At 42.8% G+C, this 14,738-nt stretch overlaps 1 protein-coding gene across 1 annotated transcript in view; it reads left to right on the top strand.

Annotated features, from left to right (window-relative positions):
- The window catches only part of RFTN2 (raftlin family member 2), a 64,968-nt gene that overhangs the window by 28,499 nt on the left and 21,731 nt on the right, over positions 1-14,738 (top strand). Inside the window, exons 5-7 of the mRNA XM_046659747.1 lie at positions 1,811-2,014; positions 8,720-8,841; positions 10,337-10,440. Of these exons, the coding sequence (XP_046515703.1) occupies positions 1,811-2,014; positions 8,720-8,841; positions 10,337-10,440 (430 nt within the window). The remainder of the gene's footprint in view (positions 1-1,810; positions 2,015-8,719; positions 8,842-10,336; positions 10,441-14,738) is intronic.

Here is a 14,738-nt window from a genome sequence, read left to right as displayed (position 1 = left end):
GATTTATGTTTGTCCTTATAAACAGTGTGTGAGAATTTTAGTTTTGGCCTTTCCCATTTCATGGATGGTTTTCACCTTTGAAGTTAATTGGCTTTCTTTGATCATCAATTAGAATATGAAAATGCACATCATCATGAAATAATTAGTATAACAATAGTGCCTGCATCCTAAAATAACTTTAAACAATAGTTTTATTCTTCTTTGCCAACCAGCAAATCTTCCCAAGAAATCGAGAGTATTTTTTCATGTATTTTGGACTGTTCAAAGTTTTCTGATACCTTTACAGGCATGCTTTAAAAAGCACTATTAGAGAAAATCAAAGACTACGTACACCTTAGAGTTAAGCGCTCTGCAGTCACACTGCCTGAGTTTCTTGATGGAAAGGGAGTTGTTGTGAGAAGTAGATAAGAGATGTCCATAAAGCACTGAGCCCAGTGCCTGGCACACAGTATACTCTGTATTAAGTTAGCTACTATTTACTGATCCTTTGATCAGTGTTGGTGCTGAAGCTGCACATGCCCATGGCACTGGCTTCCTGGGTTGTGGTGAGATGTGCTCAACATCCTATATAGGCAGAGACATTTGACCATGGCCAGCACAGTCTCCTTCAGAAAGAACCAGGAGCATTTCCCATCTCACCTGCCCTCACCACCACCACCCTCCCATTTTTCATCAGTTCCCTAGCTAACGACCACCCTGATTTTCCTGCAGTGTACAAACTTTGGGAGTGTAAAGTGAACAAGAATTGTTGGAGCTGTGGTCAAACAGCTATTTGCAGTCTTCCACCCACTGCTACCTTCAAGCTCCTGCTGGTTCCCATCCAGACTTTGATTAGATCAGGAGTCTATTTCCAGTCCTTCTAGTATGCCACCTAGTTAATTTAATCACCAATCTTTAGGTTCCGCTTTCCAAATCATTTATTTTTAAATCATATACTTGTTAATAACTTTTACACAGCAGTGATTGTTAACTTTGGGTGTGGGAGTGTGGGGGAGACACACAGAAAATACCTCTTGAAGACGCTGGTGAAATCCATGGAGACTCAACCCAGAAAAATGCACATAACACACACACTCAAACACTTTTATCTGTAATATGAGTGGTGTTAGACTTCCTAAAACACACCCATAGATGTGGGTTCATAGACCCTGCAAGTTAAGAATTTGCCAACTTATAGTAAAGTAGAAGATGAATGACCCAGAGATTCCATGTCTAAGTGTATATTCTAGAGTCATTCTCACGTATTTGTCCAAGGAGACATGAATAATGTCTGTCATCAAAATTTGAAAATAATGTTTGTGTCCATCAACAGGAGAAGAGTAAACTGGAATACTATGTAGCAGTTAAACTAAACGAATAAGAGCTATATGTGTTAATTACGCTTCAAAACATAATGCTGAACAAGAAAATCAAGTTATAGGTTAATATATACAGTATGATATCATTTTTTAAAAGTTTTTTAAACTGTAAAACGTATATCATTTATGGGTATATAAATGTGTTTTTAAAGAATAAAGACTTGCATGAGAATGATAAACACCAAATTCATTATAGTAACTATTTCTGGAGAATAGGATGAGGGAAGACTACTCATTGAACCTCAAATACATCCACTTTTCATTTCCTTGAAAAAATCTGAAGCAACATGGCACAATGTCAACGTTTAATAAAGCTGAGTAGTGGGTCATTTTATTATTATCTATGCTTCTTTACATGTTTGAAGTTGTGATTAATAAAAACAATTTTTTTAATTCTTTCAGCACAATTATGGTTTTCCTCTTTTTTCTTCCTTCTAAATGCCCCTTCTCAGATAACAAGTTGTATATAGTCTTCAATGTTTTTGATGATGAATCAAACTGCTGGACCTATCAGGAAGGCATCCTGTCAATGAAAGTAACAAGAAAAGGATCTGTGATTAGTACACTTGATGCTGATTGGCTGGAGTTAACTACGTTTTATTATAAACAAGGCTTGTCTTTAATAGATTCTTTTGTATGCTGGGAAGCATCTAAAGGTAAGTTTTATATTACGATATATTGATATCTAAAGAATTTGACATTGTGTCAGAGTTGGTGGAAATGTTTTTGCCTCTCAATTTGTATGGCTGAAAGGAAAGATATTATTCTTAAGGAAACAGTTTCCAATTGTTGTATAGCTATAGCTTTAATTTAAAAGCTTAACCATCCTGTGTGGTAGAATTATAATGTAATGTTTGTGGTTGTGTTGTAACTGTCAGGAATAAACAAACCACCGTGTGATTTACAAGTAGGATTTTCCAGATAAGATGTACTACAACAGCCCAATCAGCAGGCGTAGGATGGCATTTGACAGTTATTATTCAAATTTGTTACACTATCCCAATTTTGGACACTATGGACCATGTAGTCCAGTCTATACCTGACTCATTCTGTAATTTGTATAGAAAAGTCATCTTTGGTTCAGAAAATGATATTGACCCTATATTTATTATTTCTGCTTTCCCCTCATCTGTCATTTTCTCTAGCCTTCCCCTTTTGTTACAATGGGATATATAATTATTCATGTCTATGACAAAAACAAACAAAACTTTCCAAAAATGACTTTCTAGGGAAAATGATTTTAAAAAGAGATTAATACTAAAAGAAAATAAAAATAGAAAGTAAGGAGACTGGAAAAAATGCATTAGGAAGGATGGAGGTTATGAAAATCAGGATAATTAGGGGCCTTAACTCAATGAAGTTAGAGGAAAGAATTGAAAAAGCAATAAGATGAGATGCCAATATACCTTATTATCTTTAAAACAGCCTAGAGATACCTTTAAAATACAGCTAAATAATTTGGATGATTATTTAAAATTATCAAGAGTCATGTTCCAATAGGTCCCTTCAACTAGCACCGAAAAATAAGGTGCTAGCCCACTGGAGCCCCCAGAAATGCAGCGCCCTGCGTGGTGCTTGGCGATAGCAACTGCTCAGTAATTAGTTCTCAGTCTTTTTGGTTCTTGGAAACTTCCTCCAGCTTGATCTTTATGGAAACAGCAAGGTCTAGCAGGAGGAGCAGGGACTTGAGGATCAGACAGACCAGGATTTACAGCCTGTGTCCTCTACTTGTTGGCTGTGTGATCTGGGCAAGCTGAGTGCATGGAGCCTCAGTTTCCTACCAAAGGGGGATAAAAACACTCCACCTCTATTGTCAGAATTTAATAAGACAGAGTGTGTGCAAAGTGACTCCCCAAGTGCCGCCCACCGTCAGAGTTCATTTTCTGGTGTCGCTTTCTTCCCTGCAACTTATAACGGCAGTTACCTACTTTCAGTACGGATCGCCCATTTGGAGGTCACCCCTGCTTGGTGTAGTTCTCTCTCTGTCTCCTCTTTCTCTTTCTCTACCCTCCAAAGAGTCTAAGTTGGAGCCATTTCAGAGTTTCTGTTGTGACTCACTGCTGAAGGAAAAACGAAAAATGCTCCTTTCACAATCGCTTTCGGGCGTCCCTGCCTTGGGCCTTGCCTGATGAAAATAAAATTAGCCACAGCAGTTGCCAGTCAGAGGCTCTGTGGGGCTTTTGTTCTTAAAGCCTCAGAAGCTATTTAGAGAGCCCAGGGGAGAATCTCGCCCTCCCAGCAGCTCCGGAATGTCTCGTTAGACATTTTACACTGCAGGCCACGCCAAGCCCCTAACGAGCCGCTGCGGCCTGTGGGGTCTGGCAAACGGGTGTGTCACTCGGGACTTTCCTGGGAGTACACGGGAAGCTGCAGACGGGAAATTGTGACCATGCCTGTGTGGCTGTGAGAAGCAAGTCAGAGGAAGCAAGGCTGAGCCGGGCGCTTTGTTCCGGGGCGTTTGATGCCTGACATCTAAAGCCCTTTGGGGACAATGCCTATTTTGTTTTGTCTTGCTTCCAGCCTCTTCCAAAATATTGTCAGCAGTCAGCCCACCACGAGGAATAGAGGTACAAATCCAGACATTGCCCTGAATTAAATAGATTACTTTACAAATCTCATTTTATAAAATGTCTTCCTCCAGGAACAGAGAGGGAAAAAAACTTTTTAAAAGTTTTCTCCTTCGATAAGGCCATGGTGGGAAAGTTGTAAGGTCTGTGAAATTCCTCTTCAGTGTCCTTTCCCACCCACCCTCAAACTCTTTTCTGCTTTGAAGAGCCCCATGGGGGAGGCCCTCTTGCTGTTCCTTGCAGCTGAGGTTCGCACTGCAGTGGCCTCCTGTTCTTGACCTTCTCCGGCATTGCTGTGCCTTCACCAATCTGGTCCTCAGCCAGATTCACTGCACACTAGGGTCTGGGGCTGTATGGCAAAAACCTCCGAATGGACCCAGGAGAGCCTACAAGAGGCTGACCCAATTGAGCCAACATAGACAAAACACTGTACTCTACCAGAACATGTAGCGATCCAGTGGGCCGCTGACATGGGATAAGACGAGCTGCTTTGCCAGCTGGTACAACACACACACATGCACACACACATACGCAAACACCCTTGAGGTTCCCACACTTCACTAGACTACAAATGCCCCATCACCTCAGAGCATAGTCTCTTCCCACCTTTAGTATACCCACATCTTAAAAACCTACATTCTGGTATTTTTAAGAATTCTTTTCAGACTTCACTTGATATTCATTTCAATCTCTTCATTGCTGTAAAGATGCTTGTGTGGAGCTGGCAGGGGAGATACATCAGAATGAGGAGTGGGGTGGAATAATGACATGGAAACATATATTTATTCATTTCACATATGTATTTCTGCCAAGCACTGTGCCAGCCACTGGGTTGACAATGCTAAGCAAAATGGACAACTTCCCTACTCTCAAAAAGCTAGCCATGTGGCACCAGGCAGTCAGACAGTAACAGTGTCAAACCGTGTATGCCTAATTTCAAAATTGAGAAAGGTGTTGACACATTACCCACAGGACATTGTAAGGAGAGGAAGAGGGAAGATCCCAATTACAGGTGTGCTCAGGTGGTCCCCTCTGACAGGTGACAGTCCCGCTGAGAATGGAAAGCTGGAAAGGAGCTGGCACACGAGAGCCAGAAGTAGACTGTTCCAGGCAAAAGAAATACCCCTAAAAAGTCTGTGTCACTGGAGCAGGGCATGCAAGACAGAATGGCTCCAGACAAGGTGAGGGAGAGAAGCAGCAGCCACTCCATGCAGAGTCTCACAATAGAAATGATGCGACAGGGGCGACCAGGCGTTTGTACTTACCACGTGCCTGCGTTGTTCTAAGCACTCTGTGTTTATTAACTCATGTAATCCCCACAGCAACAGGGGTGTAGATGTGATTATTCCCCTTGTACAGATGAGGAAACTGAGGCACGGAGATATTAATTAGTGTGCCCAGGTTAATGCAACTAGAAAATGTAGGGGGAGGCACCTAGGTGTAGTGTGTGCTCTTAACCAACTTGCCATCCTGCCAGGATTTTTATCCCAAGTCATTCCATGAAGATTTAAAGAAGGAATTATGACCTGATCAGCATTTTTAAAAGGACTTCTTTGGCCTCATTTTGGGAAGTGGATCATAGAGGGCAGAGTGGAAGTGGGGAGGCTGTTGCAGTGATGCACAGAGAGAGGACTGTGGAGATAGACAGAGGTCAGCAGGCTGATATTCGTTTTGGAGACAGAATGTTCATGAACGAGATTCCATATGAGCTTGCCCTCCACTTCTCAGAGATGGTCCTGGGCCCACCTTGGGCCATTTAATGCCAAAAATGACACATGGACCAAACAATCTAAAGTGGAATGTTACCTTTTCCCGGGATGTCAATGCCGTATCTAGCTGAAGTGACTGTGTAAGAGCACACGTGCAGACAAGGAAACCTTTCCCTGGGAATCCTTCAAGCTTGTGCGTCTCAAACCAGCGTCCAAGCACCCGAGGGGCATGCAGCCTTGTGCCAGGGAGGCCACAAGTTCACAGGACAAACTTCTTCCTAGAGTGTCAGTATTACTTTAAGATTGGGGGATGGGAATAAGGCAGAGGGGAGAACATGACTTTTTTACATTATATGAATATATTCAGAAAGAATGCAAAGTTTGTGTGGATTTTTAAGATATAACAGGCTTTAAAGAAACTTACTGCTGCCACAAATCACTTCAAACTGCGCCTGGAGATCGTCCTTCAATGACACAACTGTACTTTCCTTTGCTATTGCTGGTATTTGACTAAAACAACTTTTTTTGAGAAGCAGTGGTTCAGGCCAAAACTTGGTAACTTTTTCATATTATGCACACATAGAAAATGGTAGTACTGGTGGGCGCACGGTTAAGTGGATAAAGCCGCTCTGGGCAGGAGGGGGCGCCCTGCATCTTGGCACACCTACAACCGTTCTCAGCGCACCAGTGGGCCAAGGCACACTGGAAGCCCTGGGCTATGTACTCTGAAGAGGTAACTCAGTTCAGGGGCAGTTACTAAGTGATTGTTCAGAATTCCCACCTCAGCTCATTACCTGGAAGACTTGACACACTGAGGACCCAAGAGGTCCCTCCTGGTGAGACCTTGCCTGCCACCCTCCCTAGCTGCCACTTCTATTAGGGAAGACTTCTCAAGAGATCTGAGTACTCCCTCCTGTGGAAGTCTCAGTCCGCTGTGGCTCTAGGGGCTGAAATAGGCCCTAAGAAAGCTAGCCAGGGGCCCTGGGGAGTTCTAAAGTGAGAAGGAAGGACTGCTCTTTTTTTTTGTTTTTTTAGTTGTTTTACTCATTGCAGATTTTTTTTTTAGATTTTTTATTTTTTTTTTATTTTTTATTTTTCCTTCTCCCCAAAGCCCCCCAGTATGTAGTTGTATATTTTATTTGTGGGTCCTTCTAGTGGTGGCATGTGGGATGCCGCCTCAGCATGGCCTAATGAGCAGTGCCATGTCCACACCCAGGATCCAAACCGGAGAATCCCTGGGCCGCCGAAGCCAGAGCGTACGAACTTAACCGCTCAGCCACGGTCTGCTCTTAATTGAAGTATAAAATACATGTAGTAGAGTCCATTAATCCTGTGTGTACAGCTGAATAGAGCACAAACGTTCAAGATCCAGAACATTTCCTTATGTGTCCATTATAGCTCAATAAAGCTGGAAAAAATCTTATGTCAATCATAGCTCCATAAAGCCGGAGGGAAAAAAAAGAAATGCAAAGAAAAAAGTATAGAACACTTCCAGCATCGCAGAAGACCTCCTCCTGACCCTTCCCAGTCAACCCTCCCACCCAGAGACGAGCGCTATTCTGCGTCTCATCACCATGGGTTAACTCATAACCATGGGTGCCTGTTCTTGAACTTCTCGTGGGTTGAAGTATACCATATATACTCTTTCGTGTCTGGCTTCTTTTGTTTAACACAGTCTCTCTGAAATTCCTCCGTGTTGTTGCATAACAGTGAGTCTTTCTTTTTGTTCTTGTGTAGCATCACGTTGATGAGTCCACCACACGTTCAGTCTTTTAAACCAAAAGACGTTTACAAGTACTAGGGTACCTCAATATTCAGAACAATAAAACAGACACAGAGCCACAAAACCTGGGGTTCTTACATTGTCTAATCCCAAAGTAAATAAGAGGCAGATTATAATTAACTACGTGATTATCACAGTACATTTATTTTCTAAATTCACACTCCCATTCTAAAAAAGGATGTGGGGAACATACAGTTGTAGAGATGGTCTTCGGATGCTCTAAACTTACAACCAGAAACAGATTTAATTCCTCTGGTCACTTTGTCGTGACAGTGGACAAGTACATTCAAAGGAAGTGGGACATACGCTGTAATTAGAAAACCATTTCCATCTAGTAAATTCAACTTTATGGGTTTGTGGGAACCACTCTGAACAGTGTAAATTCTTCATGATATTCTGCCCTAATTGTAAATGATTTAAAAATAGTAATAATGGTGATGATCATTTTTCTCTTAATGTTTATAGCCTATTAAATAAAAATTAAAACTGAAAATTACATTGTAAGCTTAATAGATCATTTGACAACTTTATAGGTTATTATTTAGACAACTGTCAACTAGGGTAACTTTGATGTGGCATTGCATTTTATAAAAACCAAAATGTTTGATTGGCACATGACCATGGGAAAATTGTCTCCCGTTGCAAAATAGGAGACAAAAGAACTTCCATAAAATCAGTTTAGTTTTGGCCAGCTGGTTATTGTCAACTATTCAAGAAAATGCCAGAGAGGCCCTCCCTTAAAACTTCCTTCCCAGCAGGAATTCTTTTGACAATGACCTCTGTTTAGGATCTTCCTGTTACCATTCTTTTTTTTTTTTTTAAGCATCACTGAGGTAAAGAATTTTTTGTTATTATATTTTTTGAAGTAATCTGACCTCACATTAGTTTTAATATCACACCTGTAATTTCAAGGGTTGACATTTTTTATGTTGTTTCTCTTATTGGTATAATTAACATGCATACAGCAAAATTAGATTTCAAAGTGAAGGTCATTTCCAGATGCTTTTTAGGCTTAAGAAATCCACTTGCTTTTCACCTTATGATATTATTTTATCTTGTTATTGCAATTTTCATGTTTATAGTTTGATTTTAATTCAGTGAAGTAAAAACTGTCTTGACTTTTGCAAAAAAAAAAAATTAACCTTCAAAGAGAAGGAGGATGTTATTGATTCAGCTAAAACAAGTGTTTATTAATTGATATGGTTTTTTTCAGCTTCCTACAAGGGTTACTTAAGGATTTAGATGATCTTAAGAGACACTTAGTATTTACAACTCTTCTTAATTGCATCCTTTTCCTCACAGGGGACCATTCGCCTAAATCTTTGGAAGGATTCTTTATCTATGAAGAAGAAGGTTCTGGAGTTCCAGGTTCCAGTAGGAAAGGAAATGATGCCATCGTGGTAGAACAATGGACCGTTATTGAGGTAAACTGCAATTTTCTGACAATGTAGCTTTTCTTTTATATTTAGTTTTACATGGTAAAGATCTTCACAGGGCCAGCCCCATGGCCAAGTGGTTGGGTTCACGCATTTGGCACTGGCGGCCCAGGGTTCACCAGTTCAGATCCTGGGTGCAGACATATACACCACTCATAAGCCATGCTGTGGTGGGATCCCACATAGAAGAACTATAATGACTTACAACTAGGATATACAACTATGTACTGGGGCTTTGGGGAGGAAAAAGAAAAAAAAGAGGAAGATTGGCAACAAATATTAGCTCAGGGCCAATCTTCCTCACCAAAAAAAAAAAGATCTTCATTGCCTAGCACGTGCAGTATCCTTCAAACACATGGCGGTGCGGTGTTCTGTGTTCCTCACAAGTGCACAAACAACCAGACTTCTGCCAGATTTGTGAAAAGGTGATTTTTGCTTTACCCAATGTTCAACTTTGTTAGAAGATAGCAAAATAATTATCCATACATAAAAAGCAGTGGATTCCCAAAGATTTGGCATTCTCATCCTAAACGAAGTGCCCTGGCACTGAGATCCTCTACACAATGCCATGACAACTGGTTGAAAGTGAAAAAAATTCAGTCAATAACTAGTATTTTATCTCCAAGCAACCAATGTGCATGGTTTTGTTTACCTTGTGAATTGACTTTCAAAGGCAAAAATATCCAAAAGGTGTTCTCTCTCTCACCAGGCCAAATATGTACACACAGCATTGTCCTTCCTAGTCAGAGAGGACATTGCTGCTGATGTGCACTCTGAATTCAGCTGTCACCGAATGGACTGCCCTTGAGGTGTCCACACTGAATTCGGGTCTACTGTGTTGTGTGGACGAGGCCCTCACTGACAGGCTCCTTCAGGGACATTTTTGTCTTCCAGACCTTACAAAGATTAGAAAGACATAGCCCATTTTCAAGGAAACTAGAAATTCCATTGAGGGGGAAAAAATTGGATTTGGAGGAAGATGTAAAGCTCCAGGTTCCAAGGGAGAAAAAGCAATGAAAAGCCTGCGCACCTAAGCTCCTCTCCCCTTCACTCCCCAGTCCTCACTCCCCACCCTTGTCCTCACATCCCAATCCCCAGACCAGTGTTTCTGAGAGTGTGGTGTGTAAGCTACTTGGGTCCAAATCAACTAGGGAGCCTTTTTGAAATGTAGTTTCTCCCCCCCCCCCCCCCCCCCCCCCCCCCCCCCCAAAGCTTGATGCCCGAAGACAAGACCAAGGAAACAAGACCCAAGCTTTGCAGAACCAGATGGAAACCTCTGTCCACTCTGATCCCCAGTGTTTCTAACTTGGTTCAATGGTTAGAAGGCAGCAGAAAATGAAGCCCAGGAAGACTGCAGCCCGGTGAAATGACACCTAATGGAGCGGGAGCTCCCCTTGTCCTAACACCCATGACCCTTTATTGCAGCCACTGGTGTAGCTGGTTGTCTTTGCCATTAGACTGAGCTTTATGTTTATTCACGCAGGGCTGTGAAATCAAGACGGATTATGGCCCTCTGCTGCACACCCTGGCTGAGTTTGGATGGCTCCTGACAAGCGTGCTGCCTACACCCATACTGAGACATGACAGGTAACGCCAAAGTAGCCTTACGTGCTCTCGTTTAGTTCTAAAAGATACTGCATTTGTTAGATAACTCAATTTAACAAATGCTTACTTAATGCCTACAAATGCAGTTCCCTGAACTTCTAATCTGATTTCCTGGACCTTGATGCTCAGCAAATCTAATCCTCTCACGTTATCTATGAACGAGCTACTAGGTCTCCTTCCCAAGGGCATGCAAGTTCCTGGTGACAGAGCAGGGCTGCAAGAAACCGGCTCACACCAGCGCTACTTGCAGCCTTGAATGCTGCCTCTCCACTCAAAGGCTGCGTTCTTAGATACCTCTTTTTTTTTCAATTCAAGATGCTAGTTCTTCCCTCCAGTGAAGGTTGTGTTGGTATAAATCTGCCAACAGAAAACACAGCCCCTCCCTAGGGTCTTTTGCCCTGCTCTTCTGTGCTGCAGAGCAGAAGGCCTTCACCCCAGCACGCAGCCACAGTTGGGACCACAGGGGGCCTAGGGAGGCCAGAGCGGAGGCCAGCACTTCCGCCTCCTTCCTCCCCTCCAGTGTGCTGGGTTAGCTTTCCCCTGGAGCATGGACTTGTTAGCTGTCTCCACTGAAATAAATGCCTACCATAGAACCAAAATGCCAACATTTCACAAATGCCAACTTTTCCATTTCTCTTTTTCACTAACTTTCCCTATTTCTTTTTCTGGGAAGGAAAAATTGAGTTGTACTTTTCTTTTTGAGAGACCAATTAAGTCTTCGGTATAAAGAGCTTTGCTCTCCTTTGGAGTCAGAGATATTCCCTCTGCCACCTTTGGCATCCCGAAAATGATTGACTGCCAAGGCTGTCCTGCCTGGACCAGCGATGGCCTACAGAGGCCAGCACAGTGCCCCCTGGGCCTTCCCTTTTAGCAGAGTCAACGATGGCGTGAGGATGGAGTAACATGCTGAGCAATCGTCGTCAGGTGTACTAAGGGTGGCAACTCCTCCTCCTCAGTCTCGTCCGCCCTCCTCGCCTTCTCTGGTTTTTCCAGCTTAGCACCTTACCTCTGTCCAGTATCCCATGTCCCCCACACTTTAAAAACATTTGATTGACATGGCTTTAAAATAAACCACACCTTCTTCAGGTGGGGAGAGGGATGAAGATGGATACAGAGTAAAGACACTCAAGCTTTAAAAAGCGGGGTAGAAGTGAGCAAAGCAATTAATCTGCTTTTCTCCTCAGAGAGCTTTTGGTAACTGTTCTCAAACTATGAGTGACAACGTCCTGAAGCATTATTTCCCGACTGTTTTGAACCTCTGACATACCTGCCAGACCACAATACAGCAGTACTTCTCAAGGTTTGGCCTTCAGAACAAGCAATATGAATCACCTGAGGAGCCGGGGACTTACACATGCGGGAGGCCTGGCCCCGTGGGACGGGCAGGAGCTCTGAGGGTGGGACCCGTCAATCAGCATTTTCACAAGCTCCTTGAGCTCGTTAGCATTTAAAGAACCTTGCAGGAGGTAGTGAGAGAAAGGAACTCCTCTGCCTTTCCACCACTCACCATGGATACCCAAGCCAATGGTCTATCCCACCCCTTACCCTCCCTCAGAATAACGTGTGTGTTTGCCCTCACCTCTTTTTGGTGGCTCTCCAGCTGTATGATTTAGGGCATCATTTGGCCCATTACAGTTAGCCCTTCCTAAAAGTACTCTGAGTTCTGAACCTTTCATGTTCCTTCTTCCCCAGTGAAAAATATATTCATCATTCCTCCCTCCTGTCCATTCGGGGCTTCTGCTCTCATGAGTCTGAATGTTTCCTGACAGGATGTGAGTTACTGGCTGGGCCCTAGATTAGACGGTGGGCCTACAGGGGCTGCATGCTGAGCTGGAACTCAGGCTGGAGCTCCTTCAGCGGCTCTGCCTCTGGGTGGTTTGGGAATGAGGACAGAGACCAAAGGTGAGAAAAAAGAGGTCTAAGCTGCAGGGAGCCTGGAGCCACCACTTGCCCACCGTGTCCTGCGTGAGGTCACAGGCTCTCCCCCACGATTAGGAGGCCCCCTGGAGTGAGGAGCGGCTGTCTGCGCTTTTGGGAGCAGAGGTAGCACCCCCGCCTCACCACCATCCAGCCTCCCTTTACCCCAGTGTCCACCAGACATGTGGAGTCACAGCGCGGAGCTGTCCGGCCCTCCTGCAAAGGCTCATTTTCAGTGTAAATCAGATAACACGGGGGCTAGTTGCTGGGCTGCCCACTGAACTACTGTTTGTAACAGCAAAAAATTGGACACAGTATAAACGTCTATCAGTAGGAAACTGGTGAAGTAAGTTGTGGACTATCCATACAATAGAGTAGTGTGAAGCTGATAAAAAAAGAATGAGCAGCTCTATATGTGTGTTGTCATAGAATACTTTCTGTTGATAATTGTTGAGTTTAAAAAAAAAAGTTTCAGGATGGTATTATAGTACAATCACAATTTTTAAAGTTTATACATTTTGAATATATCTAGCAAAACTCTGAAAGGCTACACAACAACTTCTAGTGAGTGCTTAGTTCTGGGGATTATAGGTAGGGGAAGGGAAAGTGCCTTTATACATTTTTCTAGGATTTGACTTTTTTACAAGAAATATGTGTTTATTCCATGATTTTTTAAAAAACAGTTTTAGAAATCAAAACAGTCAATTAATAAAAGATGTGGAAGCTGTATATGGTGCCTGCCCTGAAACAGCTTGTGGCTGGTTAAGCTCACATTTAGTGCGCATCCAGGGGCTTGCCTTCAGGCTGCGGCAGGTCAAGCCTATCCGTTGTATAATACCCCACAGCAACTAATGACGGGCCGAGGGCCATACCGTAGTCTATAGGAGTAGAAGAAGAAGGAGTGTGGACTCTCACAGTGAGGTGGAATGTTCAACAGCAATGAGAATAACAGGCAGCATCACCACTTAGCAGATCCCCATTAGGAATCTGCTATTGACCCCAGATAGAAGACAGTAGAAAAATGTACTTTAACAGGAATTGTCCTGATGCAGCGAGGCACACTAGAGCACACAATGTCTGCTATTCCTTCGTCTGCCAGGAACATTGGGCAATATCGATGTTTATTGTTTCGTAACTTGGATCCTTCCAAGTGCCTGCAGGGTAGACAATACAGGATGAAGGTAATGGCTCATTGTTACCATCTAGTAACAAAGATTATTGGTAAAACTTTTCTATCCTCTGCCTTTTTCTCTTGTCCAAATACACTGTCCCTGTGACAGTCATATGCTGGTCTTAGCTGCTTCAGTACACACAAAGGTAGTACTCACTGTCAGCCACGTCATCTTTAAATATAAAGAAAAATGTTACATGCAGTTCATGCTGGTCCAGGTGGAGGAGAGCCTGAAAGTTTTTAATCTCTGAAACTAGAAGAACAGTGAAGAGTCCAGGCTTTGGAGCTAAACAGATCTTTTTTTTTTTTTTTAAATTGATCTTACTTTAATTACAGCTTCACCATTTACTAGCTGTATGACTTTGGGAAGTCGCTTAACCTCTTTAGGTCTCAATTTCCTCATCTGGAAAGCCGTACGATAGTATCAACTTTACTGGATTGTCATGATGACGAAGCAAAGTGCCTGTGCAGGGCCTGTGCATACTGGACTAATAAATTAGAGCTATTATATGGGACCTAACCTTTAGCAGAACCAAAATCCCTAAGAAGTTGAAACAAATTGTGCTTTCATGATAGCTCAGCCTGTCCTAGGTCAGAATATTCTAGAAAATGTAAATACTGTAGTTCACTGTATACAAATCAGCCGTAAGGAATACAAGCCAAGAAAAGGAACAGAAAGAAACAATGACACTGTAAGATCTATGCTTTACACGAATGCTCACACCCAGAAAAGCGCATGTCTGTCATAATCTTTCTTTTGGGGCCCCCATGTCTGAAAACATAATTTAGAACCACTGCCAGTGAAAACTTTCTTCCTTAAACATCTTCCTCTCATGTACAACAATACTGTCTTAAGCAATTTCAACTTTTTCCTACTTCTCTTATCATGTAAGAGGTACGCGAGCAGTCTAACATAAGGTATGTTCCCCTCGTCTCCTCCACTACTAACATGTCCTGTTGTCGGACTGCATCAAGATATTCCCCAGTGTGTCCCCATGTTGGGGTTGTGGCTTCGTTATCCTAGACGATGTCACACCACCAAGGTTTAAAGCTGTACTACCATGGAAACATTGGGGTGAGGTAACCTCATAGCGCAACGTTGTTCCAGGCTTGTTGGCCCTGTTGTCAGCCCTGACAACTTGCCAGAATCCCTTCTTAATCATTAGCGCTGTATGATTATACAAATGGGCCC

Source organism: Equus quagga, chromosome 4 (genome assembly GCF_021613505.1).
Source record: "Equus quagga isolate Etosha38 chromosome 4, UCLA_HA_Equagga_1.0, whole genome shotgun sequence".
Lineage (NCBI taxonomy): Eukaryota > Metazoa > Chordata > Mammalia > Perissodactyla > Equidae > Equus > Equus quagga.
The sequence above is the reverse complement of the archived record's forward strand: the minus strand, read 5'-3'. Positions and strand labels throughout refer to the sequence as shown.